Here is a 25,849-nt window from a genome sequence, read left to right on the forward strand (position 1 = left end):
TATCCCTTGTGCTGCGTTTTGGATCCCTTTTAGCGTGCCAAGAATTTTAGCATCATTTCGCCGCAACCACCTCAAATTTCTATCCTCAAATTCTGACGCTCAATAAGGCTATTTTGACATGATACCACGCAAATCCCAGCGTGTGCGCAAGCCTGTTACTATTTGGGAAGAGAAAAGAGCGCCTTCTCCAGCTACTGACCCTAAAATCACGAAAAAAAAAGCTCGAAATCGACCAGAAACTGCGTTGCGCCCTGTCGCAACTGAGCATCTTCCTCTCTCCTCCGAATTCGACGAAAATCATCTCCCTGAGCTCCCTGCGTACGAACCCTTGCTCAAATTACGCTATAAATCCTCTGAATCGAGCGCTACGGGTCTATCTGAGCTTCAAACGTTCAAAAAGCTGTTTTCGCAGGCTGTGATTGATATAATTGTCGATGCGACGAATTCGTACGCCGAAAATGCTCGTCAAATTGCGAAGGAATGCCCCTTCGCCCGCCCTTGGAAACCAGTCAATTCTACGGACCTATGGTGAGACATTAGATGTCTGCTGTATATAGGGGAACACATAGAAAAAAAGCACGAAGAGTATTGGCAAATGTCGCATTGCTTAAATAAATCCTTGAGTTTAGAACGTTTTCAGCAAATTCATCGATATCTCACTTTACGCGATCGATCTATTCATCCACGAAGAGTCAGAGAGTCTTTTGCATGGCCTGTTGGGCCTATTATGTCTATAATTAGACAAAATTGCAGTGCAAATTGGACACCAAGCTCTCATCTCACCATTGACGAAGCTATGATACCCTTTCAAGGACGATCAAATTATACAGTCAAACTAAAAAACAAGCCAATTTCAGAGGGTTACAAGGTGTGGGTTCTTAGAGATCATGGCTACGTCTATAATTAGCTTTGGCACAGTCAAGAAAATGGTCCTGAGAGCATTCCAAAAGCAGGACTTATTGTGCCACAAAGAGTACCTAATAGACTAAATTTAGTACATCTTGCACCTACATTTGTATTAGTTATCTGATTTGCAGAACATCTACATTAATAACATCTAACGCGTGTTTTTTGTTTATTTCTTAATAATCTATTCTTGAATATTAATGTTGCGTACGCTCTACTTACTCTTAACATTTACTGTATAGGCATTACCTACAAAAACGCTCCTAGATTCCCTAATTAATTAATTAAGCTTAAAGAGCATAATCAAGGGCTTGTATAGAACTTAACACTTGCTAAGATTAATAGATATATATTCTGTTTTCTCTAGCAAGATAATAATGCTGTATTAGCTATGATAATTACATTTCGCCTTAAAGATAAGATGATACTATGTTACTAACAATAGCTAGCACTTACCTTAACTAATACTTATATTGTACGCCCTGTTTTTAGAGAATTCGTTCGTAAATAGCTCGAAATCCCTCTTAGAATCAATCAATATAACCACTTTATAGATAATATTAATATTGCAGATCAACTTCAGACAAATATAACTGTTCATTAATGTTAGGAATCTCGTACTTGGCGTCCTCTTTAGTATTATATTCTAGATACTTGCTTAATCAATAGCTATCTAATTCACAAAGGAAATTCAGAAGATACAGGCAGACGCGCTTATTAACGTTTTCAAGAAACGCTTTCCGAGGAACTTCGAAATATGCCCTATTCAGAAGGAATTGCAACACTTTCGCAATGCACAGTAGATCGAAGGGCAAGTACTCCGTATATGCGAGTGACAGGGGCCTAAATATAGAACTCAACAACCTGAAGGGCAATGAAACTAGGTTCTCCGAGCTTAGAAAGGGCCTCCGGGCCTAAGCATCTAGGCTCCACGGGGAGCTCAAGACAGAACTCAGTCGATGTTCAGGGCTGCTCAGGCTCGGAATAGTCTTCGCCCAGCCACAGCTTAGAGCTGCTCATTCATCGCTCAGGTTGCAGTCACTTATGCTCAGGTTTCAAGGTGGAAATAGAATTTGGAAAGGTCAAGATTGGGGTGTGAGTATTGTGGCATGCACCTGATCGCTTGGAACTTCGTGTTCCGAGTCCTGTGGAGAGCTTACACTGGAAGATCGCGACTCTGTCACTCTCAACAATCAACATTTTTCACTATCAACTGGTCTACCTGTACATATACCATCCCCCGAAAATGTGAGCTGGTCTTAGCAGGCAAGTCAACCAAAGACATCTGGGAATTCTACCTCTTGGCTCCACGGTGGCTCATTAATGTCACGCACTGATTCGGTATGATGGTGTACATGGTGGCAAGGCTCTATATCCTCACGGAGGGCTGGGTTTGTCTTCGGGCTTTGCCTGAACGATTGTATCTTAGCGTCAACTGGCCGAACTATATTCTATATGTGTAGATTAGCACACACGTCAACAAGACTCGAAGCAGAACGTCAAAAACAATCGGGGCGGTTCGCAGCAGAGGGACTAAATATTCTACGCGGTGCTAGTTCAAACTTTGTCTTCGTCTTGATCTGTGCCCTAAAGCGGACGACGGTGCATCTACGCACGAAATGGGCATCTTCCGCGTTGTAGCATCTTTTCGCGGAGGTCGGCAGCTGCGTTCAGCCCCTTGCCAGCCATACTTCTCGGCCCAACCTCATGAATATTATAGCCTTGGGGAATATACTTGTTCCCTCCATCGCCCGGGATCGGTTTGCCGAGGGCCCAAAAGAGCCATGCCTGTATGTTCCACCGCCAGGCAAATGTCGGTTTCACGTATATTGGCAGTCCACCATACATTTTAAGGTTGAAGCGTCCGAACTCATTGGCTTCGTCTTCCAAGTAGCGCGACCTCCACATCTCCGGCCGTGGCAATGCCAAGTGCCGGAGAAAGAGCCTCCTGAAAGCCAGCGCTGTCTCCGTGAAAGTGAAGAATACGGGTGACGGCTTTTCTAGTCTACAGGAATCAGTGGAGATCGAACAGGGAAGGCAAATTTACTTGCATCATTGCTTCCGTGAGACGGTCGTCCATCAATGACTGGAACATGCAATAACCCAAGGGCATAAGCTTCTCTGGCACAGGCCAGAGTATGCACTCGATGGTTGCACGCGCCAGTTTGTGGTTGTCTTTATGCGGCACCATATGGACCCTTTCGTACTCTTGGGCCCAAGCCAAAGTCTCTTCAAGCCAGTGACTTCCATCTTTCCAGCCTTCTCGGTGGCCTGGTAGACAGCTGAAGTCAATCGACATCGCCTCGCCCAAACCCTTCCAGAAGTTCCCAGGGCTGCTACTTCCATATCGGAGAGATTCCTCCACTCATATCTAGAAATCCATTTGAAGGGTTCGCCGGCAAAGAAACTGAGCGAGTGGAGCATATCGTCGTTTGAGATCTTACCAGCCTTCTGATACATGCCGTGGATGTAGTTCATGCGCGCTACCGACTCGAGCCATCGCGTTGACGTAGGCGCTCTGCCCCAAATCTCAAACATGAGCACACCGGTGTCAACCAAGCGTTTTGACACCGTCTCAGGTGACGTGATCTGATTGGTGGAGACAAGAAGACTGGATACTGTGGGGATGCCATAAGTCTGTAGGCTCGTCAGCCCCGAAACACAATACACGCAAAGCTATCCCTCGCGTGGGCTTGCCATCTCTGACCCTGAACAACGCAAACTGGGTAGAATTGAGGAAGCTGAAGGGAAACTCCATCTCAGAAAGTTCGAGGAGTATTGCCGCAGCATCGTCCAAGGTCATCTCGCCTAATGGTTTCCTAGTGCCGTAGCCGAAAGAATGCTCTAGCTTCTTCATACGCCGGTAACGCAAGGCCCGGACGATAAGGAGATACGTGAAGAGTATGAAGACGAGGGTAGCACCCCGCGAGGACACAGCTGAGCCCATAACGTTCCAATGCATTGAGGGGCTTGGTGAGTCTTGTTGATAAGGCATGATACTGGCACTGAGAGGCGGGAATTGTCGTATCTCGCGTGGTTTAATACCACGAAGGCGGTCCGAAGTCTCGCTCGGGCCAGAGTGGGCCCGGGTCAGGTTTTTGGAGAGCCCGGACTAACGTGGCCAATTCTCGAACTGTATGAGCGCTGATAGGTTGGAATTTCTACGCGAAGTCCCTGCGTTTCGCCTGTGGTTGATTAGTCTATTTCTCCTGCATTTTCGCTGTGCCGTACAGCCGATTGTACGTATATACGCACGCTCCCCCCCCTCTAGCTAGATAGAACAACTTGTTTTCTACTTATCTCATGCAGATTGTCTCATGCAGATTGTCTCATGCAGATTGTCTCATGCAGATTGTCTCATGCAGATTAGCTGCCTGACTTTGTGCATCACACACCCGTTTGCAAAAGAATTGGCTTGGCGTTTAGCGTTTCAGCCTATTTTTATTCCTGGAAACGTTACTGATGCTAGCTGGAAATGGAACTGATTGAGATGACTGAAATGGGCGTCATAGAACTGAATATTACTTGGTTCTGGCCATTCAACTCATTTCTGTGTTGTTTCAATGAATATTTATTATAATAGTAGCGAGCTAAGTTTGGTGGCTCGAAGATTTTCCTAAAACCGCAGCTAATGTGGCTGTTACACAAGTCGGCGAGTAGTGCCGTGTAGGGCTTATTACACTTGGAGATAAGGAATATCAGCTGCAATTAGATAGTCAGAGCTGTCTGTAATCGTAAGAGTTACCTAGTAAAAGAGAGACGTTAATTACAGAAAAGGGACACCTTAATCACTCCACTAAAAGGACAGCGGTTGTGGATTTCGAACCACACTTAATTGATGTATCTATCCCCACTGACTATTACTAGATAACTGCTTACAAATCAAAGAACAATGAAACTGCTGATTTAGTGCTCAGCCTAACTGTGCCTAAAACGATCTAGGGTTTCGCTGCAGGGTTGGGGGCAGGCATATCTCGCTTGATAGTGGACTGGAAGTCAAAGCTATCTTCTGCCTTTCTTGACTGCCAGCTGCCTTTCCGGTATCCAACGCTCTGGAATGCTATCATGAACAAGTAAGCGAGGATGAGACTACATAATCAATCGCCTTGGAACAGATCTTAGTGCGTTTCTAGTGGAAAGCACTCCAATGTACGATTGCAATGGATCAAGTTACTTGATTGATTCGTACGTGCATGGAGGAGAGGAAGCTGATAAGCAGCAAGAGCTAATCTAAGAAGCAGCGGCGCCAAGGTAGAGCTAACGGAACCGGCACGTGACAATGATCTTCGTAATAACAACAAAGGGTTCGAGCTCAGAGGACATGCTATCGGCCTTTCTTGTGGTCTTCTCATGTAATCAAATTTCACTACTTCCTACAACCTCAGCACTTCCAACCAGACAACTAGGCAAAAGGCAAAAAATTTCACATCCACACGTGTTCTCCACTCTCTAACTTTGCCGTAGGAGAAGTTAGATACTAGAAGGAGAGAAACACAATGTATCCGCTATGAAAACCCACTAATCCAAACTGGGTAGTATGGGAAGCTGGTTTTACAATAACCTAGCAGTCAGACCGCTAGACCAAGTGTCCGAAGACGACTACAACATTCTTTGGATTGAATATATCCTATGAAATGTGTTTTGTGTTATATATGTTTCTGGGACCACTTGTATCAGCCGGACGCGAAGCCTGGGACTCTTATTATTCCTATTCTCGCAACGCCGTCTTGGATACAGCTCCCTCCAGCCTGCACGTCTACTTCATATGAGCTCTACATTCAGCTTCCGCGCAGCCTGGGTACAATATCTTGACCTGGACTATGATGCTAGTCTCTAGGGGAGGCCTTCGCACGCCTTAAGCAGAAATACGAGTCAAATGTTGATCCAGACTATAACACGAGATACAGGATGATCTGTGTATACGATTCTGAAGCAGTCTCCCTGTCACAATATGATGAAGCCCTAGCACCATGATAGAAGTCAGAAAAAGCAGATTTGATGGCACGTGTATGAAACCACTAGGCAAACTCTACAGCGACCACACTCGCCAGCGATTATACATCAAATTCCAACGAATTACTAGGGACAATTCGAAACAGCAGTAAAGACTAGATCAAGCAGGCACATCGCCGAGCTGCTGGGGGCGATCTTGAGAAACTGGAGTACGTGGGCTTGTAGAACCCGTGATTTCCCCAATCAGATGAGATCAGCAACGCACGCAGGATCTGTACCAAGGTGGAGAGAATGTGCATCGGGTCGATCATGCTGAACGAATTAAGAAGAGTTAGTATCAGTGCTTCGAGCCTACCAGCACAGCCGCCCTCACACCTCCATCATAGAATGGTCTTTAGTAATGCTTTTTGGATCTCGAATGCAACGCTATCGGATGGTATGATCTGCTCTTGCTATCCGTGTTTTTATAAATTTGGTGTGCTTCATCCTTGCCATCGAACACCATCCGTCAAACGTATCACGAACTTGGCAACTCTTAGGAGGAATCAAGAAATCAAGACTTCAACGAGCCACTTCATGTCTTCAGCCTCGGCACTGACTGGAGGCATGTCCCCCAACATTTTCGTGTTCTTGCTTCCGTGGATGGACTGTTCGCCTGTGCGACGATTTTGGTCTCTTCGCCAGTATCGGTGACTTGACTAATCGTTGCTCATGATCTTCTCGCTTTGCAAGGTTCACTACTTTCACCCTCGGCCTTGCCATGTTGAGTCTTGTGATTATTCAAAATACGACCATCTCGATTAGTCCTGGGGGTTGATAGAAGTGCTTCGTTATGCGTCGACGATCGACTCCTTCCACTCATCTCATCTCGATCGCAATGTCTTGAGCCAGGATACGATGCAGACTCCCACTCTGCTCCCTGCCCTTCCGTCCCATTTACTTCGGATGAAGCATGTGGTTCACTTTTGCTGAGATCGCGTCTGGAATTGAACGCCGGCTTCCTTTCCTGCCATTTTTTACTCGTCCTACATGGCTCGAATGCTTGAATCTCAGTGCTGGATGTCGTAGCTGAAGCGTTTTCAGTCCTCTTGCCCCTTTTTCTGTGGCCATCTGGAACGGAGGACCCGGCTCTGGTGAACTCCTCTCCCGACAGGGATGGGATTGCTGAAGTCGATTGAGTCACTGATGGTTCTTTTGAGAAGGGCGCATTCTCCTTACCCTCTATCGCAGCTCGAGATAGAGCGATGCGAGACTCAGACCGAAAATGAGCATCTGAATTCTGGGGGCTTTCAGTGTGGCCGCTCAGGTATGGAATGTTTCTTGGTAGCCTGTGGGGCACGAACTCTGGTGCGTCAGGCTTCAAGGTGGTCGGTGCCGACGAGGTAGATCGAGACCTCCTTTCCTGAAGGGTGTTTTCATCCTTGCGTAGAGATGAATTTGAGCTAGGGTTCTTTTTGTGCATTGAGTCGGATCGTGAGCAAGCTTCGTCATCTCGGCGTGGACTGCGACCTCGTACTTTAGCATCCATTACAGGCTGTGCGGCTTTCCCTTCATCTCCGGCTTGTTCGATCGATCCATAGCCCTCCTCCGAGCGCCGGTTTTCTTGCCTTTTGTTTTGGAGGAGGCCTTTACGGCTCCCAACATCACAGTCGGTCACATCATCTACGAGCGCTGTGGTCTTTTCTGGTGAGCGACTCCGTAATCTGGGCCGGTCGTTGCCAGTCTGAAGGCGAAGCTGTCGAGTCCATAGCTTGCTATAGCAGCCACTGACTTGCATGAGCCTGTCGTGACTTCCCCTTTCGATTATGCGGCCGTTCTTTATGACCATGACTAGATCTGCATGAGCAATGGTAGACAGACGATGAGCAACAACAAAAGTGGTTCTACCAGCACAAAGCTTTTTCAGACTGTCTTGAATGATTGTTTCCGTTTCGCTATCAACACTGCTTGTAGCTTCATCAAGAAGCAGTATTTTCGGGTTCTTGAGTATGGCACGCGCTATGGCAATTCGTTGCAACTCGCCGCCGGAAAGCTTCACTCCACGCTCTCCGACTTTCTCCGAGTACCCTTTTGTGAATGACATGATTTTTTCATGCAGCGCGACTGCTTTACAAGCGGCTTGGACCTCCTCCTCACTCGCGTCGAGCTTTGCATATCGTAGATTCTGTAGTATGGTTTGATTGAAAAGTACAGGATCCTGCGGGACACATCCAATGTTGGCTCGTAGACTCTCTAGGGTGACATGTCGAATGTCTTGCCCATCAACCATTATATTTCCACTAGTCACATCATAGAAGCGGAAAAGGAGTTTGAGGATAGTAGACTTGCCTCCTCCTGTTTCACCAACCAGCGCGACCGTCTGACCAGGTTCAACGCGAAAGGATAGATTGTCGGCAACTTGTCGTTTGCCATCGTAGGAGAAACATACTCTATCAAAATCGACCTGACCTTGTTTGAGGACAAACTCGGCAGCATCGGTATGATTGTCGACTGTGGGTTCCGTCTGGAGAAGCTCCAAGAGCTTCTCAGCGTCAACAAGTGATTTTGCAATCTTCGAGAATCCGTTAGCAAAGTAGTGAAGTGGAAGTGTTAGCTGAGCCCAGTATGTGATGAGGACAACAAAGTCTCCTACACTTCTCTTGCCTTGAGATATCTGGTAAGCCGCGAGTATGGCGGCGGCTAGCATACCTAGTTCGAGAACCAATGCACGTACGGCAGTGACGATGAGAGCGAGTACCTGATATCGTATCAGTTTACCCTGGCTGATTTTGATCGCGTCCTTGTATCGGTTTTGCTCGTAACCGATTCGGTTAAAGTATGAAACAGTGGTCCAGTTCAGCGACGATTCCGTCATCTGTGAATATTCGGATTCCCAGGCGTTTATGAGATTCCGTTGACACCTCGTCTTCAAGGGGATGGTTTTGGCGGTAGCCCACAGGTAAAGTACAGAGGCTACAGCGACAATGAAGGACATGTATGCACCAAACAGCCAGCCGAGCACGGCAACAGCAATGCATAGATCAGCTGACATTGGTATCATTTCGAAGCCGATCGTGTAAGAAAGATCGCTCAGCGCCTCACCCCGACTAACCGCCTTCCACAGCACGCCACTTTTCTTAGAGTCGTGGAAGTCGCTTGATAGGTTCATGACTTTGTTATAAGCGGCAGCGCTTAGCTTTTCCGTTGCGTTTCTGCCTATAGGCATCCACAACCATGACAGGATGAGACTTAGTCCAGCAGAAGAGTCGACGAGGCAAAGCACGACGTAGACACCAACTTCTAGCCATGGAACACTACCACCAGATTCTCTGAGTACGTTGACAACGACTCCAAGTTGAAGTGGAACCAGCACATTGAGTGCCCTATGACCCAGTAGACAAAGGCCCAGCGCCGGGAAATGAAGTTGGAGTTTGAGACTTTCCTTTGGCCACAGATGTGGAAGGAATATTGCGAATGCCTTGGTGTATACCCACCACTCTTTTTTGAGCTTTCCTTGCTCCGCATTATCTTCATCCTCGTTATCGGTATCCTCGTATTCGTTGTTTGATTTCGACTGAGTCGAGTCCTTATCTCCCGCCTTCAAATCTTCGGCTTGAGCAGATCCACAAGTGTCACCATTCACATGGTGGGCACCAGATGTGCTGAAGTGGCTTTCGATCCTGGCCAGTAAGGGTGTAATTTCCTCGTCGCTGGCTTTTTCTGCATAACGTGTAAGACGGTTTCCGAAACTGATACCAATTAAAATCAAGAGGAACGCGGCGCGAGCTATTTGCAAGGCAACGCGCCCAGTTCTTGCAAGACCAGATAATTTCGGCGTCAATAGACCGAAGACCACGAAAACAGCTTCAAAAGCCAAGGCTACCGTCCACGCAGCTAAGAAGCTGCGCCTAATGTCCGAAGGTGGGCAATCTAGGAGACCAAGGAATAGAAGCAGCCAGACGAGACACGAGTAAAGCGTGAAAATCAAGCTTTCATCCGAGGATGTCGCAGCATGGCCAGGGAGCACGCATGCAAGAAGAATAGACTCCAATATGTACGTTGCCGCCACCAATGTTGTGAGTATCGTGCAAGCCACACGGCGAGATCTGCCTGATCGATTGTTTCCCTGTACTGAAAGTCGTTTCTGGTGCCCAAAAGGATGAGCGAGCGAAGCAATGAAGTATGCCAGGAAAACGGCCGCTGGTGACAGGGCGTGCAATGTTGTGAGCATCCTGACAACGAATGCTATATGAAGTAGTATATCTGTAGTAACTTTTCTCCGCGATTGATGACCAATGGTGCGGCTGCTGTACGTAGGCTTATATCTTGAAAGCACCAAATCATGGAGAGAGTTTCCTATGCCTCGACTCGGAGCCTACCAGAGAGAAACGGATGAGACGAAAGAACTTGAGTAGCGGAAACGGATATGAGGAAAGCGCGTTTCATATCCCAATCGGAAGGCACCCTTTGGAGATCTAGGCGCGTGCCTCCCTGGTTGCCTTCTTGAAGTATTGCTGCAGAGCTGGAGCAGATAGTCGTTCTCTTAACTCTCTTCTTTAGACCTCGTTGAGCCAATGACCAAAGCGGCAGATTTTGTCCATGGCTCGGGAGGGGGGGCTTGTTCTCTCTTTCAGCGCCTTGAGACACGTGCAGAAGATGCATGCATCAACCTGCTTTGACCGGGCAGAGCATCGCAATACAAGCGACCCGAGCCCTCCTCGGAGGGCTTTCCGGATCATTGCAGCCTGCAGCTGAAGTACATGGTCCTTTGCCGTCTTTAGCCTGATCTTGATGACTGCTAGATCGATCTACGCCACCTGGCGCTACAAGAACAGACTCGTCTCGCATGCAGAAGCAGCAGAATTAGTTTCATCGCACTCAGAGCGTACCACTCACCGCCTCTGGAACGCAGGGCATGCTAACTTTGGCGAGGCTGCGTGTGGGAGCCAAACGATATACCGGCATATCTTATTATTAATCTGCCTCTCAGAGAGTGTATAGAGCAAATTGTATTGTCTATCCAGGATCTGAGCACGGAGTAATAAGTACAAATAGGCTGTACAACACAGTGAAATTCCCCTCGAAATTGCACTAAGTTAGAAGTTGACCAATCAAACACAGGCAGATAGCACGAACTCAACGTAGAGAAACTGGCCAATTGGCGCTCATACAGCTTGACGCTTATTGTCTCGTGTGAGGTGGGGTTGTCCGCATGATCAACCCACCAAGAACTTGCGACGATGGAAAGCCCGGGACTGCAGTGCATCCGCCAAGCCATCAATTTATCATGCACGGAAGCTTTATGGAATACGGGACGACATCCAAAAATACAGGCCGACATGTCAACCTGAAACACGGAACACAATAGACGTTAGCCCTTCTCGTCAAACGGGTGTCAGCTTTGTAATATGCATCTACAACTCTAGCATCTCCACGTCGCACATATGAAGCACCTGGACCTTGGATGCAATTCGGACTCTTCTTCCATAAGATATCTCGCACAAACCCGAAGTATATCCTTGCACAGGAGTGGCAAGGGCCCAAAAACTCTCTTTCACTCATTGGGACTGACTAAAAATGTCAAAGGCTAGGAGCACACCCACCATTGGATAGTGCCAGAGCATCAGATCACGGTGCAGCTAGGCGTGTAGTGTCAACGGCAAGGGTTCCTCTAATTTCTAGCTAAACAGGGCTTTACAAGCGCCCCTGAGGTATATAAAGTCTCACAAATGTCACTGGAGCCACGGCGCCTTATTCGCGAAAGGTTACGAGGGTCGCTTCTTCTGTGACGCCTTTCGTGTCATGACGGTAGCAATCTAACTGTTGAACCTGAGACATAGATACAATTGGTATTCGCTGCAACTGAAGGTGCTAGAGAGTATGCATCAATAAAATATGCTGGTGTTTATACGCTGGAAGTAGGCTTGAAGTGGTTGGAAGATGTGAAGGATGTTTATGAGTGAGTTCTTTAAGCTGTCGTCAATGTTGATAATCAGTGTCTGCGAAGCTGTTTGGAGCGGGTTGTGGGGTCCCGAACGCTCGGATGGTAGTTGTGTAGATTGCAGTGGAATGATAAATGATTGAGATTGTGCTCCAAATACTACCGCAGCTGGCTTGGTAAGAAAGATGTGTTTTCCCTATCGTATTCAATTGGCTTTATATATTTCTTGTTCACAGGTCTCTCTACTTGCGCCTCATGTTGTTCCATTCGAACATGTTACTTCCAAGCCATTTGCTCTAAGCTTTTGACTTGATGGCGAACATTACCAACAAAGGAACTATATCTGGCTCTGAAAGACACAAGCCTCGACTCTTACTGAAGAGTCAAGGCATCAAACAACTGCCTGAGTATCTTGAAAGGGGTTTAGACCTAGCGTGATATATTACTATGTTAGTAGTATTCTGCACCGAATCTTGACCGCGCCCCTGACACCTAGGTGGGTTGGCCGTTTTTGCTGCCTGGCTCAGGAATTAGTCACCTGGCTCAACTTCGGCTCAGCCTCTGCTTAGGCTGCACCGTCACTGGCTCCTGCTGCTCACCCTCTTGCGGTGAGGGTTGTGGATGCTAATGGAAGGCACACTTGATACCGAATACAACGGGCTAATCCTAATGGAGCGATCTTGTGGCGTTTCATCTTGGCATTTACAAACTGTGACTACTAGTACTAAGTAGAGCACGCTAATAATACTTTATGCATTGTTGTACCGTTACGGAGTACTGTACTTAGTAGATGCTGTCAATCGTACTACTACGCACCTGATTGGCCGTACGAGAATTTGCTGTTGGCCCGTGCGCTTGATTTAGGGCCTCCTTTTGTCATCTATCTTGCTTCTGCACAATGCGCAGCTTTTGACAGGTAACAGAGCCATTCTTCATCCTGCTTGACAGATGCCTTGACAGACCATCGGCATGTGCACCAGGTGGTCGGTCTTGCAGACTTTCCTCCGAACTTTGTGACCACATGGCTAGCTGGACGTGAGGCCTTCCTCATTTTCGAGCGGTGAGCACCCGTTGTTCGTCTAACCGCTGCGAATTGCAGATAAATATGGCTTTTGCTTCACACTGCTTTCGCTTCCAGGTTTTTGTCGTAAAAACTTGCAGGTCCATTAAGTGCATAACCTTCCAGCGAAAAATCTAAGCACTATACATCGATAAATGGGAACGTGGTAACTGCCACTCCCAGACAGATAGCACCTAGAGGATATATCAGCAAATGTAGATCGAGAAACGGAATCGAGTCATCGCCTACCGAGAATAATATTCATATAACTATACCCAATGCTGCAAAACAGCTCTCTAGCGACGGCGGGACCCAGCGTCAGGCCAGCATTAAAAGAGACCGATATCATCGCGAAGCACCTCACGCGCCCACCGTTGGGGCCAATATATTGGGGTTTCTTTTCCAGCTTCCCGACCACGTCTATTCACGATAACAATCCGTAGTTAGCATTCGTCTTCTTATTGAGCAACAGACGTCTAACTAACTCCGCACGTGTAAAGCCCAGCACCTTGAACAAATGGCCAAAACAATCCAATGCCACATATGCATACAAAAAAGGCCGCTTGTTTAACTTTCTGACTGTCACTGAGCCAAGGTATTCTGCTCCCGGGAATACCCAAGCAGCATAGTAACGGGCACAACAGGGTCCACCCAATCGTCATTGGGTATTCGGACATCGACGCGATCTCGGACTCAGCCAAGAAGGGGGGAGAGAAAGACTATAGGGACTTGGAGCACGAAGAAAGTTGCTCCGACCAATGATGGGCCCCATTTGAAGGTATTATGAAGATGAACGGGTAAAGTTACGTTGAAACCAGCTCGAAACGCGGCTTGGACGATCGTGCTTAGAATGCTTGTCAGATACCAACGTCTCGAAGCATTACGGCGTAGAGATTGCGGGTTTCCGCAATTGAATCACCGTCGCTTCCCCAATGCGGTTCTGAGTCTGAGCTGACCTCCGTTGTCGAAGTCGATGGTGGCCGACGGGGCGACAGTGGCCGCAGGGGCGATGCTTCCGTCGGAATCCCCTCCACATCACGGTGTGAGTGGCTTGAAGTGACAGTGTCTGACTCGCTGTCCTTGGCCTTGTTAAACAAGGAGGGCGATCCGGCGAACGGCCCTCTGGCTGTCTCACCACACACCGCACAATCATGTCGAGAAACAGCAGGGCCATCGGCACCGACCACGCGGTCTACTAGTAGTATCGAAACCAGCCTAGCAACACACCTCCGAGCATTGGCCCGCTCACGGTTCCGATCGTGATAAATGACGTACTCAGACCCATCACGGTCCCAATCCCACCTTGGCCTGTATTCTCGGTGATCATACCTGTGCAGACAAGCCATGCAGCCGAGCCGGCAACTGCCTGCAGGACTCTGCCCAGATAAAAGCGCTCCTACTGCATCAAATTCCGTCATGATTCGTCGAGCGAACGGACACGTGACTTGGGTGACACATACAAGTTTATTTAGGGCGTAATATCAATCCTGCTAGTAACAGAAAGAGAGCTACACAACCTCTCGAAGGGCCCACAGATTTGTCCAGGAGGTTGCATTAGGTAACAACTAATTAAAGAGCATCATGTGGAAGAGTACGGGGTTTGTGCATCCAAAGTACTACGGTACCGGGCAGAAGTGTCCTCCGGTCCCTAGCACGGCGCTAGTATTTGCCACTCCCAACCCTATGGGTACAGATAGCCCTGTTGATTTTGTACGGCCATTCTTGTTGATGTTGGGCAATCAAACAGGCTAACTAACCTTAATTGGGCAGTTTCTGGGCACTCTATACTCACCGCGACAAGGCGACAATACGTGGCGTTGTAACTTTACATGGCGTTATTAGCGCCGTGTTAGGAAAACTTCTGACCGCTACCGTAGTAGTTAACCTACGCTAATACTAAGATGCGATCTGGTACTTGTGGAGCAAGTTAATCGCTCAAGTCTAAAATATGCAGCTGAGACTTAGCTATGACCCAATGGATGGAGCTCTCTGAGCCCCACTTACAACGGCCCTGCGCAAAGCGCGTGGTCGACATTAGAACGTCCACACATGCGTAACGCACATTTTACAATTGATTCAACTCCATTAATACTCCGTATTGTGAAAGCTAAGCTACGTCATAGCTTGGTTGGTGATCAAGTCCCCTGAGGATCAAGTCCCCTGAAAGCCAAGAAGTCCCCTTAAGGGTCGATCTGTGTCACATAAGTTGGCGCAGCCAGAACGCCTTAGTTAAAGCTTGGCATCAGGATCAATTGGAACACTACTGTTCCATTACCCTTGCAATCCCCTGGGATCCTAATAAATATATTTATGAGTTAGAAATTTTTTGGGACTCAACATATATTTTCTAATTTCCAAAACTTTAAGTATTGTCAGACGGCCTCGGCCTGACGTAAAACAGACGTGCAAAAGACGAACAAAAGACGAGTTCAATGTAGTGAGTGAAATTGTATTAATCTAACATGCCCTGAGGTCGGCATACGGGCGCATGCGCATGACAAGTATCCTAAGAAATAACAACTTAAAATTTCTTTGTGTTTCTTCTGTTTCTAGCCGCTTCCTTGAGCGAAATGGCAACCTCAACCCCAGATGCAGAGCACGACCATAAGAGCATCAGCAGCCAGAGTGGAACAGGCCAAAGTACGGCGGAGCAGACACAAGAAGATAAGGGAAACGCGAATAACTTCAAGTCGCGGTTAGTGCTTTTGGGCTATCTTCGCCGCATTGTGTGTCACCTCGCTTCTCTACTCGTTCGAGGCGACAGGTCAGCTCCCTAGGCGTCTTCCACATACCGAGTGCCTTCAGTTGTCCTGCGTGTCACAGTTGTCTCCACCGCGTTAAGTACCATCGTTCAAGACTTGAACATCGGAAGCAATTACCCATGGGCCGTAAACGCATATCTCTTGACCTGCGCATGATTCCAACCCAACTTTGGACAGCCCGCAGACTTCTTCGACCGGCGATGAATGACTCTCTCTGCTGTGGCAATATTTGTGTTGGCAAGTGGTATCAGCGGCGGAGCGAACACTGAAGGCATGCTCATTTCCGGTCGTGCCATTCAAGGTGCCGAGGGTGGTGGTCTTAACGTGATGATCGATCTGATCATTTGTGATCTCGTCCCCCTTAGAGAGCGGCTGAAGTTCATAAGCATCGTGTCTGCCATGTTTGCCATCGGCACATCTATGGGTCCCTTCGTCGGCGGAAGCCTTGTCCAGTATTCCTCCTGGAGATGGGTCTTCTACCTCAACCTCCCAATTGGACCAGTCGCACTCGTCATGCTGTGGGCTGTCCTGCACGTTAAATACGAGAAGCAATCCTTAAAACAAAACCTGAGACGCTTCGACGTCATCGGCAGCTTTCTGTCTATACCTTCGACCGTGGCGATTCTATTTGCATTGACGTACGGCGGCGCCATATATTCGTGGCCATCCTGGGGTGTCATCGTGCCGCTCATTCTTGGACGTGTAGGCTTGGTCTCCTACCACATATATGAAGCTTTGAGCTACCCAAATGAGCCACTTATACCTCCGCGTCTCTTTGGAACTAGGACTTCTGCAGTTCCCTTCTTCGCCACTTTCGTCCACACCCTCATATTCGTGTGGATAATCTACTATCTACCAGTTTATTTCAATCTGTTCTCCAATCTACGCCCACCAGATCGGGCGTTCAGCTACTGACAACCGTGACAGCAATGATCCCATTCGCCCTTGTTGCTGTGGCGTTCACTTGAAAGGTGGGAAGGTACAAACTTGTGCATTTCGTCGGCCTTGGGCTGATGGCCCTAGGAACTGGCTTATTTGCTCTGCTTGATGTCAATTCACCAATGGGCATGTGACTTGGACTACAGATAATTACGACTGCTGGCCTCGGAGCACCAGTACCGACGCTGCTACCGGCCGTTTAGGCCGATCTGTCCGACGAAGACAGCGCCTCGTCAACTCCTACATGGGCATATCTCCGGAGCTATGATGCTATATGGGGCATTACCATTCCTGTTGCCATCTTCAATAATGAATTTTTTAAACACTTGGATAGCATCACTGATCTCAATATCCGTGGCCTGCTTTCAGATGACAACGCGTAAATTCACGGCAATAAGGCATTTATATCTGTGTTAGCAGCCACGACAAGAGATCAAGTCGTTAGTGCCTTTACACAAAGCTTAAAGATCACCTGGATTGCGAGGACAGCTGTCTCTGCAAGCACGTTCCTGTTAGTCTTTCTAGAGAAGGAAATCAAAGCTGAGGAGAAAGTAGATACCAAATATGCGTTAAAAGAACAGTCTGCAAAGGACAAGGACCTAGAAAGGCCAAAGATGGCGTTGGTGAAGCAGAATCACAGACGGGAACCCCAAGCAAATGAGAAACCGAAGAAGACGCAGGAACAGACCGAAAAACTGTTGACCAACAGGCGTCTATGGGAAGAAATTTTGGCAAAAGCAGTTGGTTGTTCTTCCTCCTCGGGATATTAGAGAAACTCTCAAGATAAAGATAGCCTATGCAACAGTACAAAGTACGTTGAGACCCTGCCCAAACAGCTTTCAAGCTTTATGTTCAAGGTAGTAGAGGCGTTGGAATTCCCGCGAGCACTCCGAGGATCAATCATTATTTCTCACAATATCACCTAATCATCCTGGATCTCTCCCTTTCTCAACGGCTCAATCTACTTCCTCACGATCCTCGACGTAGCCCCAACAGCCGCCGCGAACGCGGGTATCTCCGAGACCGGGAATCTCAGCTCATTGAGCCCGAGTCACCTCCTCAAGGCCACGAGATTCGCCTCCCCGCATTGTGGGTCTGCTCGATCGCCTTGATCTGCCTCAGCACCGGACGGGAGAACAGCTGGTGCGCGAGGGTGAAGCCGAGACTAGCTGCATACCACCGACGGGCAGCACTGTCATCGTCTCCCACTGACGAAGTGCGCACCACAACAAGACTCCCCACCCCCGAGACGAGGCCAAGGACGAAGATGAAGCACAGCAAGGGCACAGCCTGGCAATACCAGGGGACCCATCAGTGCGGGACGAGCTTTGCCCCGCTGGCGGGAATGGGAAGACGAACCCAGGCACGAAACGCAAGGACGGCGGAGATGTTAGCCGCAAGTCTGTTGTTTCGCTTCGCAGGTCAGCGCTCTTACTCCGCCATTGTAACCCAGGGACTCCGTGTCAGGGCTGTTCGCGAGTGGCTTTGTTTTTTGTACTCACAGCGCGGTGGTTGACGCCAACTGCGCCAGCCGGAAGATGGCAAGGGCTTCCTGCTGCAAACTCTGCATCGTTAAATGTTTACGATGCTTTCAGCTTGAGTTAAGGGCGACTCAGTTGCAGGTTTGAATCCAGTGTCGTGTTTCGCAAATTGGGTCGCGTTACTGTATGTGGCAAGTAGTCTAATGTAGGAGTGTTCCATCCCGAGTAACACCGTCGGTCTCGCTCTTTACTAGGGTAAGTCTCTTAATACGTGGGCTCAAGGACCCGCCTAAGGCTGAAACTGGGCTTAATTGCAGGCATTCTTACAGATGAGCCGACTGCAGTGGGCGTGAAAATGTATCCAGGCAGGAGGGACCAACTTCGAGGGTATGAAAAATGGTGTGCTGGAACCGTGTAAGCGAGCACTTCGGGCATTTGTCGAAATGGCAGAGAAAATCCCAAACCGGCATCAGAATGGCCTGTCAGGCACAGATACGCAAGGACAGTGTTGGGAGCAATGGCCCCAAATCTTCCGTCCTCCATTTCCCTCGGGCTCCGGCCCCTTCCAACTTGTAGTCAGAGAGGAGCATGTCGATGTAAAAAAGGCTTCTTGCTTTAGAAAAAGTACCTCGTCCAGCATCAGATAACAGATCTTGCTAGATTGACATGATGCCAACAGGAGAATCGGGGCCTTACTCATAGCATTCTCCGTTCACCATGTACGAGTTCTTCAGGGCTCTGTACAACTTCGAACTCACACAAATACTCGGCACTGCTCTATACAACGGCTGCGAGGTCGCGGACTTTCTGACGGCGGGGGACGAGATCAAGCGTGACGATGCAGAAAGCTGGTACCGAGCGTAGAAGGCGGAGGAGATTGCTAAGGCTACGGCAAACGACGGACAGACAGTCGCGGCCCGAAGCGTCTGATTTCCGCCTCCCTCAACAAGTATTTTCGAGCTACCCAGTACATGATGAATGACAGAGACCAAGTCGAGATGGGCGGGTACTGTACTCCCGCTAGTGGAGAGGAGCATCGCGAACTTCCATGCCGCTGTCAAACTGCTTGAGTATCACGTGGAGACTCCCTGAATACCTTACGGCAAATCTCGATGGCCCGCGTATCTGTATCTTCCGCCTATGGATAAGCGAGCGCCCGGGCAGATTGCCGTGATCATCAACATGGCCGGCGCAGACTCCACCCAGGACGAACAATATTTCATGCTCCCAATCTGCAAGCCGTGGCTCCATGGTTATCTTGGGGATCCGTTAACACGCGGCGCACAGTTCTGGCCTTGATCAACAATGAGAACGGCTATCTAGTATCTTCACAAGACAGTTGAACATTTTAGCTGGCGACAGCAAGCTTTTCTACACGATTGTTACACAGCGAATTATTATATTAGTACGGTCCTTATACGAACTTGGTGGGGCAAGACATTGGCCTATTCCGACGAAAATTTAAATTGGCTGTTTGGCCATGATGGTTCGCCGGATTTGAGAGAAGAAGCAGAATTTGAGAGACACCAAATTTTATAGCACATATTGACTTCTCTCAAATTTTAAGAATATAATTAAGCACTTCGTTTGCAAAGATCCATTCTCAACCTTCATCCAATTATTAGTTCTCTAACGCTTCTACAGTGCTGCTGACGCTCTCTAGGAAGGCCGCCCACAACGGCTCCTGAATGTCCTGAACTTGCGGAGCGTACACACTGGTCCCGTTGAGGTATTGCTGCGGTAAAGATCAGTTGCGCAGCCTTTCGAGAAATATAAGGCAAAATAAAGGAAGACAAAACCCACCTCCACAATAACTCTCTCTTGGCTCACCAGATCAGAGAGCGTCTCCTGTTGGTCCTCGGTGAAAGAGTCCTCTTTGGCAACAACAGCATCGAGGAAGCGGCGATTTTCGCGGATCAACTGTTGAAAAGTCCATGTTAGGGCTTTTGATCAAGCGTACATTATCCAGAATAGAGATTTACGACAATAATGGTACCTTGGGAAGGAGATGGTAGGGTCGGGAGGTGAGAATATGGGCGATAAAAGCGAGGTGGAACTCACATCAAAGGCAACTGCCTGAATCGCATACTGTACCACGTCGGAAAACGGAGGCGGTAGGTTCTCCAGAACAGCCGCCGTACCGGCTACATTCGCATCTATATATTCATTGAACTGATCTATAAACAACTGGGCCTCAGAGCTCCCAGGCTCGCTCGGAAGAGCCAATATGAGAGTCTATTGATTTGAACAGCTCCCTGTCAGCGAAAAAGAGGAGATGATAAAGCACGTCAACAACGAGACTCCATTTTCGGACTTTGGATGACGGCGGTACGAGATGGTCGACAAGGCTGGTTTGTGGTGACTTGAAATAATAGGCGATTGAAGGACCACATCGGGACGAACTTACCGTGAACTCTTGGTAGCTTAAGCAGCTGAAACTGAGCCCAGTTATGATTTGGTTGCCAGTGAGTGGTTGAGATTGGGCTGTGGAGGTCCATGAGAAGAGGGCAGCTATGAGACTCACGAGCATCGTGATTGGCGAGAGCGCCATTGTGAACAGATAATGCAAGTAGCTTTGTGGGTGTCTGTGTTTGGGTCTATGTGTGATGAATTCCCACTGTCCCGATGAACACCCCAGGTGGTGTTTACTACGGGTACAGGCCTAAATAATGTACCCCCCCCCTGGTCAAAATTTGTTACAAAACGCCCACTTTACATACGCACCCTTGCTAGCATCCCTATTGCTATCTACCACGAATTCTGCACGTTCGAATTCTATGCATTCTACAAATTCTGTCAAAAACATTTGCTAGCGCCAATTTTTAGCTTTGCATTGGTGGATATCTAGCGTTCCTCTAGCTCCCATACTAATTTGTATGGCTAACGCAGGAATCGCACACACTATGAATTCCGCACACAAAAAAGCAGAAAAACAATAGAAAAACAACTAAATAGTAGATATGACCCCACAAAGCAATCGACGTGCTATAACAATGTCTCCTCCTCCTCCTCCTCCTCCTTCTCCTCCTCCTCCTCCTCCTTCGAATCCCTCGAATCCCTCGAATCCCTCAAATCCTTCTTAAACTACTCGAGATCAACGTTTGCAAATTCAAACGTTACATGACGCAGGGCATATGTATAACGAAATTCTTCAGCAGCTACCAAATCTTACACGACGTCAAATTAAATACGCTATACATAATCGATTAACGCCTAAAAAGCGCCTTGGCAGATATTTAATAATTACGAATGAAGAACTTGATCAAATCATTACGTGGATTTGTTCTTCTCCAGCAAATCGACATATACCATAGATACAAATCTCTATTGCTATAAAGATCGATATTAGATGGTACGCTATTCGAAATGGTTTACGAAGAGCAGGGTTCTCACGTCGAGTTGCTTATTGTAAACCCCCTATTTCTAAGAAGAATTAACAAGCGTGTTTACAATAGGCTCATGAACACATTAATTAGACGTACGAACAATGGGAGAAGATACTATAGAGCGATAAAACATGGGTTAATAGGGATCAACATACAAAGACGTACGTTACACGTCAACCTAGTGAGGAGTGGGACCCTACATGTATTGTTGAACGCTATCAACGACGTAAAGGTTGGATGTTTTAGGGCTGTTTCCATAGTGATAAGAAGGGCCCTGGTATATTTTGGGAGAAAGAATAAGGGAGTATTAAAGAAGCAACATATCAAGAGCATATCATCCCCCTATTATTGATAATTGGATACGTACAAATAGAGATCTAATGTTTATGCAAGATTCTGCTCCTGCTTATGCTGCTAAGGGCACTATTCGAGATCTTCGTCAACGTGGTATCCAATGCGTTCAATGGTCTGCGTATTCGCCAGATTTGAATCCAATTAAGATGGTATGGAATTGGATGAAGGATTGGATACAAGAGCACTATGGAGGTACATTACACAGGCACGATGAGCTACGTGCAGCTGTTAATGCTGCATGGGATGCTGTGCCTTCTGACTATCTTGTGGAGCTGCTTAGATCTATGCGAGAGAGATGTCAAGCAGTTATAGATGCAAAAGGAATGCAAACTCGATTTTAGAGACTAGTCCTAATTGGGCGATTTTATTAATGTCTATACTCAATTCTGCATAGTAGGTTTTGTACGAATACTAGCCTTTTCACCAGGGGGGGGGTACATTATTTAGGCCTGTACCCGTAGTATATAATTTTGTTGCCCCAAAGCCGATATGAGACCCAGACTTGACTTTGCCGAATCATGTCATACTTCAAGCAAGAAAAATGATTGGATGATCCCTGCAACCTTTCACATAAGGTTTTCCGAAGATGTTCTCCTGCATTAGGCATAAATAGATCGTTTTGGAGGGGGATTCTGCAATTTCGGGAGCAGAGGTTTGTAGTCTATACCTTGATCAATAAAGTGCGCAGCCAATCGGATTGGGAAATTCACCAATGGTTGACGTGATCGGCGCTCTGTCTGCTAGAATCAGTGCTGACGTGGGCCGATCATGCTTTGTTCTGGATCGGGGACATGTTCATCGTATCTGGGCTATGCCTTGATTCAACCCTCGATGATGAGGTGCACAAAGCTGCAGATTTTAGTTCACCTTACAATGGATCGAGACGGTTTAAATGGGGACAATAGACATCATTGTGGCAGGTTTGCCGTTCTTCCACACGGATAACATCCAGGTCTTGAGGCTAGGCAATCCACACAATATTATGTAAAGTCTTCCAATAGCGGGTGGAAGTAGGGTTAATTGGGCGCTAGAAATACATACACATACTACTCAGGGAAGGTCTGAACCCTAGTTCATTATGGGTTAAATATTCGACTATGCTCTTTGATCGTAAATGTATAAGAGTCTTGAGTAGAGAAGCCCAAATGTCAGTTGAATCGATACTTCCACCTCCTGCAGGCTGTTGGACAGTGATTCAAGACTTTGCACACTGTTTACTTGGTAAATGCGAAGTTGACTCCGTATGGTATTGCTGAACCATTTTTGATGAAACTCATAGGACTAGCCTCATATCGGCTTGGGCTTGGTAAGGTTGTTAGGTGGCTACGGCGGACCGGAGCTAGGTGACGGAAATAGTGGGACTTCCCGCCCACCCTCAAAACAACCCCCTTTTTTCTATTTTCTATTATTCCATCAATTGTTATTCAAATCAGCTAAAAAATGGCTAAATATCGCAAAACTACTCGAAAAAACTGTCGACAGCCTGATTCGTCGATTTCGATACCCACAGAGCCTCCATGTGAGCCAAATATGATAGTTGATACTCCACGGCGTACGCGACTTCTTTGCGCCGCGCAGGCTACAGCAGGCAAACTACCTCGAAAAAAGCTATTTGAATCACTTGGTATACCAAAAACAACAGGCTATCGAATCCTCAAATCACAATCTACGCGCCGTAGCAATAGCGTTCATAATCGTGGTCGAAAACCTGCCTTGGAGCCTCATCAATGTGAGGCTATTGAGACGGTTGAAGATAGCTCATTTCGCGCTGCATCTGCCTCTCATTATGCCATAGCAAGCTCTATTGGCCTAGGTCAAGGATCTGAACGTGCAACTCAACGGAATATGGCTCAATTTGGAGTAGGCACCTATAGGGCGCAGCAGAAAAAATACATCCATTCTAAAAATGTTAAGATACGCGAAATGTGGGGATTTGAACGTCGGCATTAGAATTTAGAGAAATTCAAGCAATACAAATACAGCGACGAGTGTCATTTTGCATGTGGCTTACAACGTCAAGCTATAGTACATCGTCGAAGCGGCACAGAAGCACGAAATGCTCCTTCTAAGATCCAATTTCGATTGAAACGGCGCAACCAAATTTGGCATGTATTTGCGTACATTGGATGGAATTACAAGAGTCCTCTACACTTCTACACAGGCGCAGGGGGTGGCGGACGGCTTACACAAGCTGATTATCTCGTTTTTTTAGAAGAAGTTATCACTCCCAATTGGGATAAGGATTGGATACTTCTAGAGGATAATGACAATGCGCATGGCACTCGTGGCAAGGCCGAAAACAAAGTCAAAAAGGCCAAAGCTCGTCTAGGGATCCATTGGGAAGCTAATTGCCCAGAATCGCCAGATTTGAACCCTATTGAGAGTATCTGGAGGTTGTTGAAGCAGAGGCTAAAGAATCGAGGCCTTATTACTGATCCAGAGGAGCTGCGGCGGGCAATTGAGGAGGAATGGGAAAAAATAACTCTGGAGGAGATCAATAAGGCAATTGCTACGATGCCCAAAAGAGTAGCTGCTGTAAATGAGCGAAATGGTCTTCCTATACCATTTTGAAGATAGAAGTAATAGAGTGCTCCAGGGCGGGAAGTCCCACTATTTCCGTCACCTAGCTCCGGACTATGACTGTACTTATTGGGTTGACGACACATCAAAATGCTAGAACTCCACACCAACGTGCCAACTGCCCAATCCAAGTCCTCAACTCCCCACAATGAACTATCAGAGCTGGTTGTATAAAGGAAGAATTCAGTTGATGCTCAGGGATGCTCAGGGGATGCTCAGGGGATGTTGATGGATGCTTAGGGCTGCTCAGACCCAGAACAGCCTTGCACAGCCACAGCTCAGGGCTGCTTATTTATCGCTCAGGCTACAGTCACGTATGCTGGGGTCTCAAAGTGGAAATGGAATTTGGAGAGGTCAAGAATCGGATGTGGATATAGTATCCTGACTTTCGGACATGAGAATATAGGACACTTTTATGAAAGCATTCATTTGAGGCACAAGTATCTAGCTAATCACGTATGATTGGCAGCAGGCGATGCGGTGTTTCCTAATACACCAAGTAAGTCGGCGAACGTCAGCAAGCAGCACAATAGAAGGCCTGAGGTGAATATGGAAGGTGATGATGATCTGGATTGGGACCTACTGAGGTAACCTGTCGTTCTCATGTCTTCATGGTTGTCCTTGGTCTAGTGGATGATGCGAGAGAAATAGGGCGCTTTCATGTTCCAGTCTTCTTTTAATATTCCCTCCTTCCCCACGGGCGATTCCCGCTCTTCAAGGTCATCCTGAGAGTCAATGGGTGCACAAGAACTGCAGATATCCAACACCTCGGGATGGCATGATTGCCATCGTTTTATCGAATCCTTGCAGCACCTTGGGCAAACCTTCACTTCATCGAGGAAGCATTCCTGACATTCACCTGTCTCGAACGTCGCATCTCTCGATGAATCTTTATCGAGTTGAAGCTCCTTCGGGTTGCTGTTGAGTTCGTATCAGTACCACTCCTGTCTGTAAGCCTCATCTATTCTTGCTTGCGACAACACAACCCGACATTCAACTCGACTCCAAGACAGAGAAACCAGTCAAACATGTAACGATAACCCAACCAAGTGCCGCTTTACAGTCTTCCGACCAACATGGTTCGAGCTCACGGGTTAAGATTGCCAGTTTAGCCCATTGATAAAGCTTGGGATCATCCACTTTGGTCCCGGAAAAAAAGAATGCAGGTGGAGTCTTGGATTCAGAAGCGCGTAGAACAGCGGTTATACATCGGACGCGCATGAAGGATGTTTGCTTACGACGTGTGATTGAAGTGGATGAGTATGGGCGAGGATAGATTATCAGAATGGTGACAATAAGGTAAAAGGTCGTGATAAGCGGAACATGAGCCTTTTCCGTTTTTCACCAAGATTCTCCAAAGAACGACATGACCTTCGTATTCCGCGATGTGTGACAGGAGGTGTTGCTGGTACTCAGTTTGGGTGGCAGGGCGATGAGGATAGTGGATGCAACGCAGGGAGCCAGCGATAGAAAGCAAGAAAACGAGTAGGTCCTTTCATAGCAGTAAA

General features: G+C 47.5%; 6 protein-coding genes across 6 annotated transcripts; 1 reads left to right on the forward strand and 5 right to left on the reverse strand.

Moving 5' to 3' along the window:
- Positions 1 to 2,514: 2,514 nt before the first annotated feature.
- Positions 2,515 to 3,901, reverse strand: EPUS_09162 (uncharacterized protein; the record flags this gene model as incomplete). Its single annotated transcript, XM_007788904.1, has 3 exons — positions 2,515 to 2,906; positions 3,114 to 3,543; positions 3,614 to 3,901. The coding sequence occupies 3 exons, from the start codon at positions 3,899 to 3,901 to the stop codon at positions 2,515 to 2,517; spliced, it is 1,110 nt and encodes a 369-aa protein (XP_007787094.1).
- A 2,667-nt stretch (positions 3,902 to 6,568) lies between these two features.
- EPUS_09163 (uncharacterized protein) lies at positions 6,569 to 10,069 on the reverse strand (the record flags this gene model as incomplete). Its single annotated transcript, XM_007788905.1, has 1 exon — positions 6,569 to 10,069. The coding sequence occupies one exon, from the start codon at positions 10,067 to 10,069 to the stop codon at positions 6,569 to 6,571; it is 3,501 nt and encodes a 1,166-aa protein (XP_007787095.1).
- Positions 10,070 to 13,696: 3,627 nt separating this feature from the next.
- EPUS_09164 (uncharacterized protein) lies at positions 13,697 to 14,257 on the reverse strand (the record flags this gene model as incomplete). The annotated part of the gene is made up of 1 exon (XM_007788906.1): positions 13,697 to 14,257. The coding sequence occupies one exon, from the start codon at positions 14,255 to 14,257 to the stop codon at positions 13,697 to 13,699; it is 561 nt and encodes a 186-aa protein (XP_007787096.1).
- A 1,548-nt stretch (positions 14,258 to 15,805) lies between these two features.
- EPUS_09165 (uncharacterized protein) lies at positions 15,806 to 16,516 on the forward strand (the record flags this gene model as incomplete). Its single annotated transcript, XM_007788907.1, has 1 exon — positions 15,806 to 16,516. The coding sequence occupies one exon, from the start codon at positions 15,806 to 15,808 to the stop codon at positions 16,514 to 16,516; it is 711 nt and encodes a 236-aa protein (XP_007787097.1).
- Positions 16,517 to 17,599: 1,083 nt separating this feature from the next.
- EPUS_09166 (uncharacterized protein) lies at positions 17,600 to 18,110 on the reverse strand (the record flags this gene model as incomplete). The annotated part of the gene is made up of 3 exons (XM_007788908.1): positions 17,600 to 17,830; positions 17,900 to 17,942; positions 18,043 to 18,110. 3 exons carry the CDS (start codon positions 18,108 to 18,110, stop codon positions 17,600 to 17,602), a joined length of 342 nt encoding a protein of 113 aa, XP_007787098.1.
- Positions 18,111 to 19,642: 1,532 nt separating this feature from the next.
- EPUS_09167 (uncharacterized protein) lies at positions 19,643 to 20,572 on the reverse strand (the record flags this gene model as incomplete). Its single annotated transcript, XM_007788909.1, has 4 exons — positions 19,643 to 19,756; positions 19,825 to 19,941; positions 20,083 to 20,256; positions 20,429 to 20,572. 4 exons carry the CDS (start codon positions 20,570 to 20,572, stop codon positions 19,643 to 19,645), a joined length of 549 nt encoding a protein of 182 aa, XP_007787099.1.
- Positions 20,573 to 25,849: the final 5,277 nt, after the last annotated feature.

This window comes from Endocarpon pusillum (genome assembly GCF_000464535.1).
Source record: "Endocarpon pusillum Z07020 unplaced genomic scaffold C725097, whole genome shotgun sequence".
NCBI lineage: Eukaryota > Fungi > Ascomycota > Eurotiomycetes > Verrucariales > Verrucariaceae > Endocarpon > Endocarpon pusillum.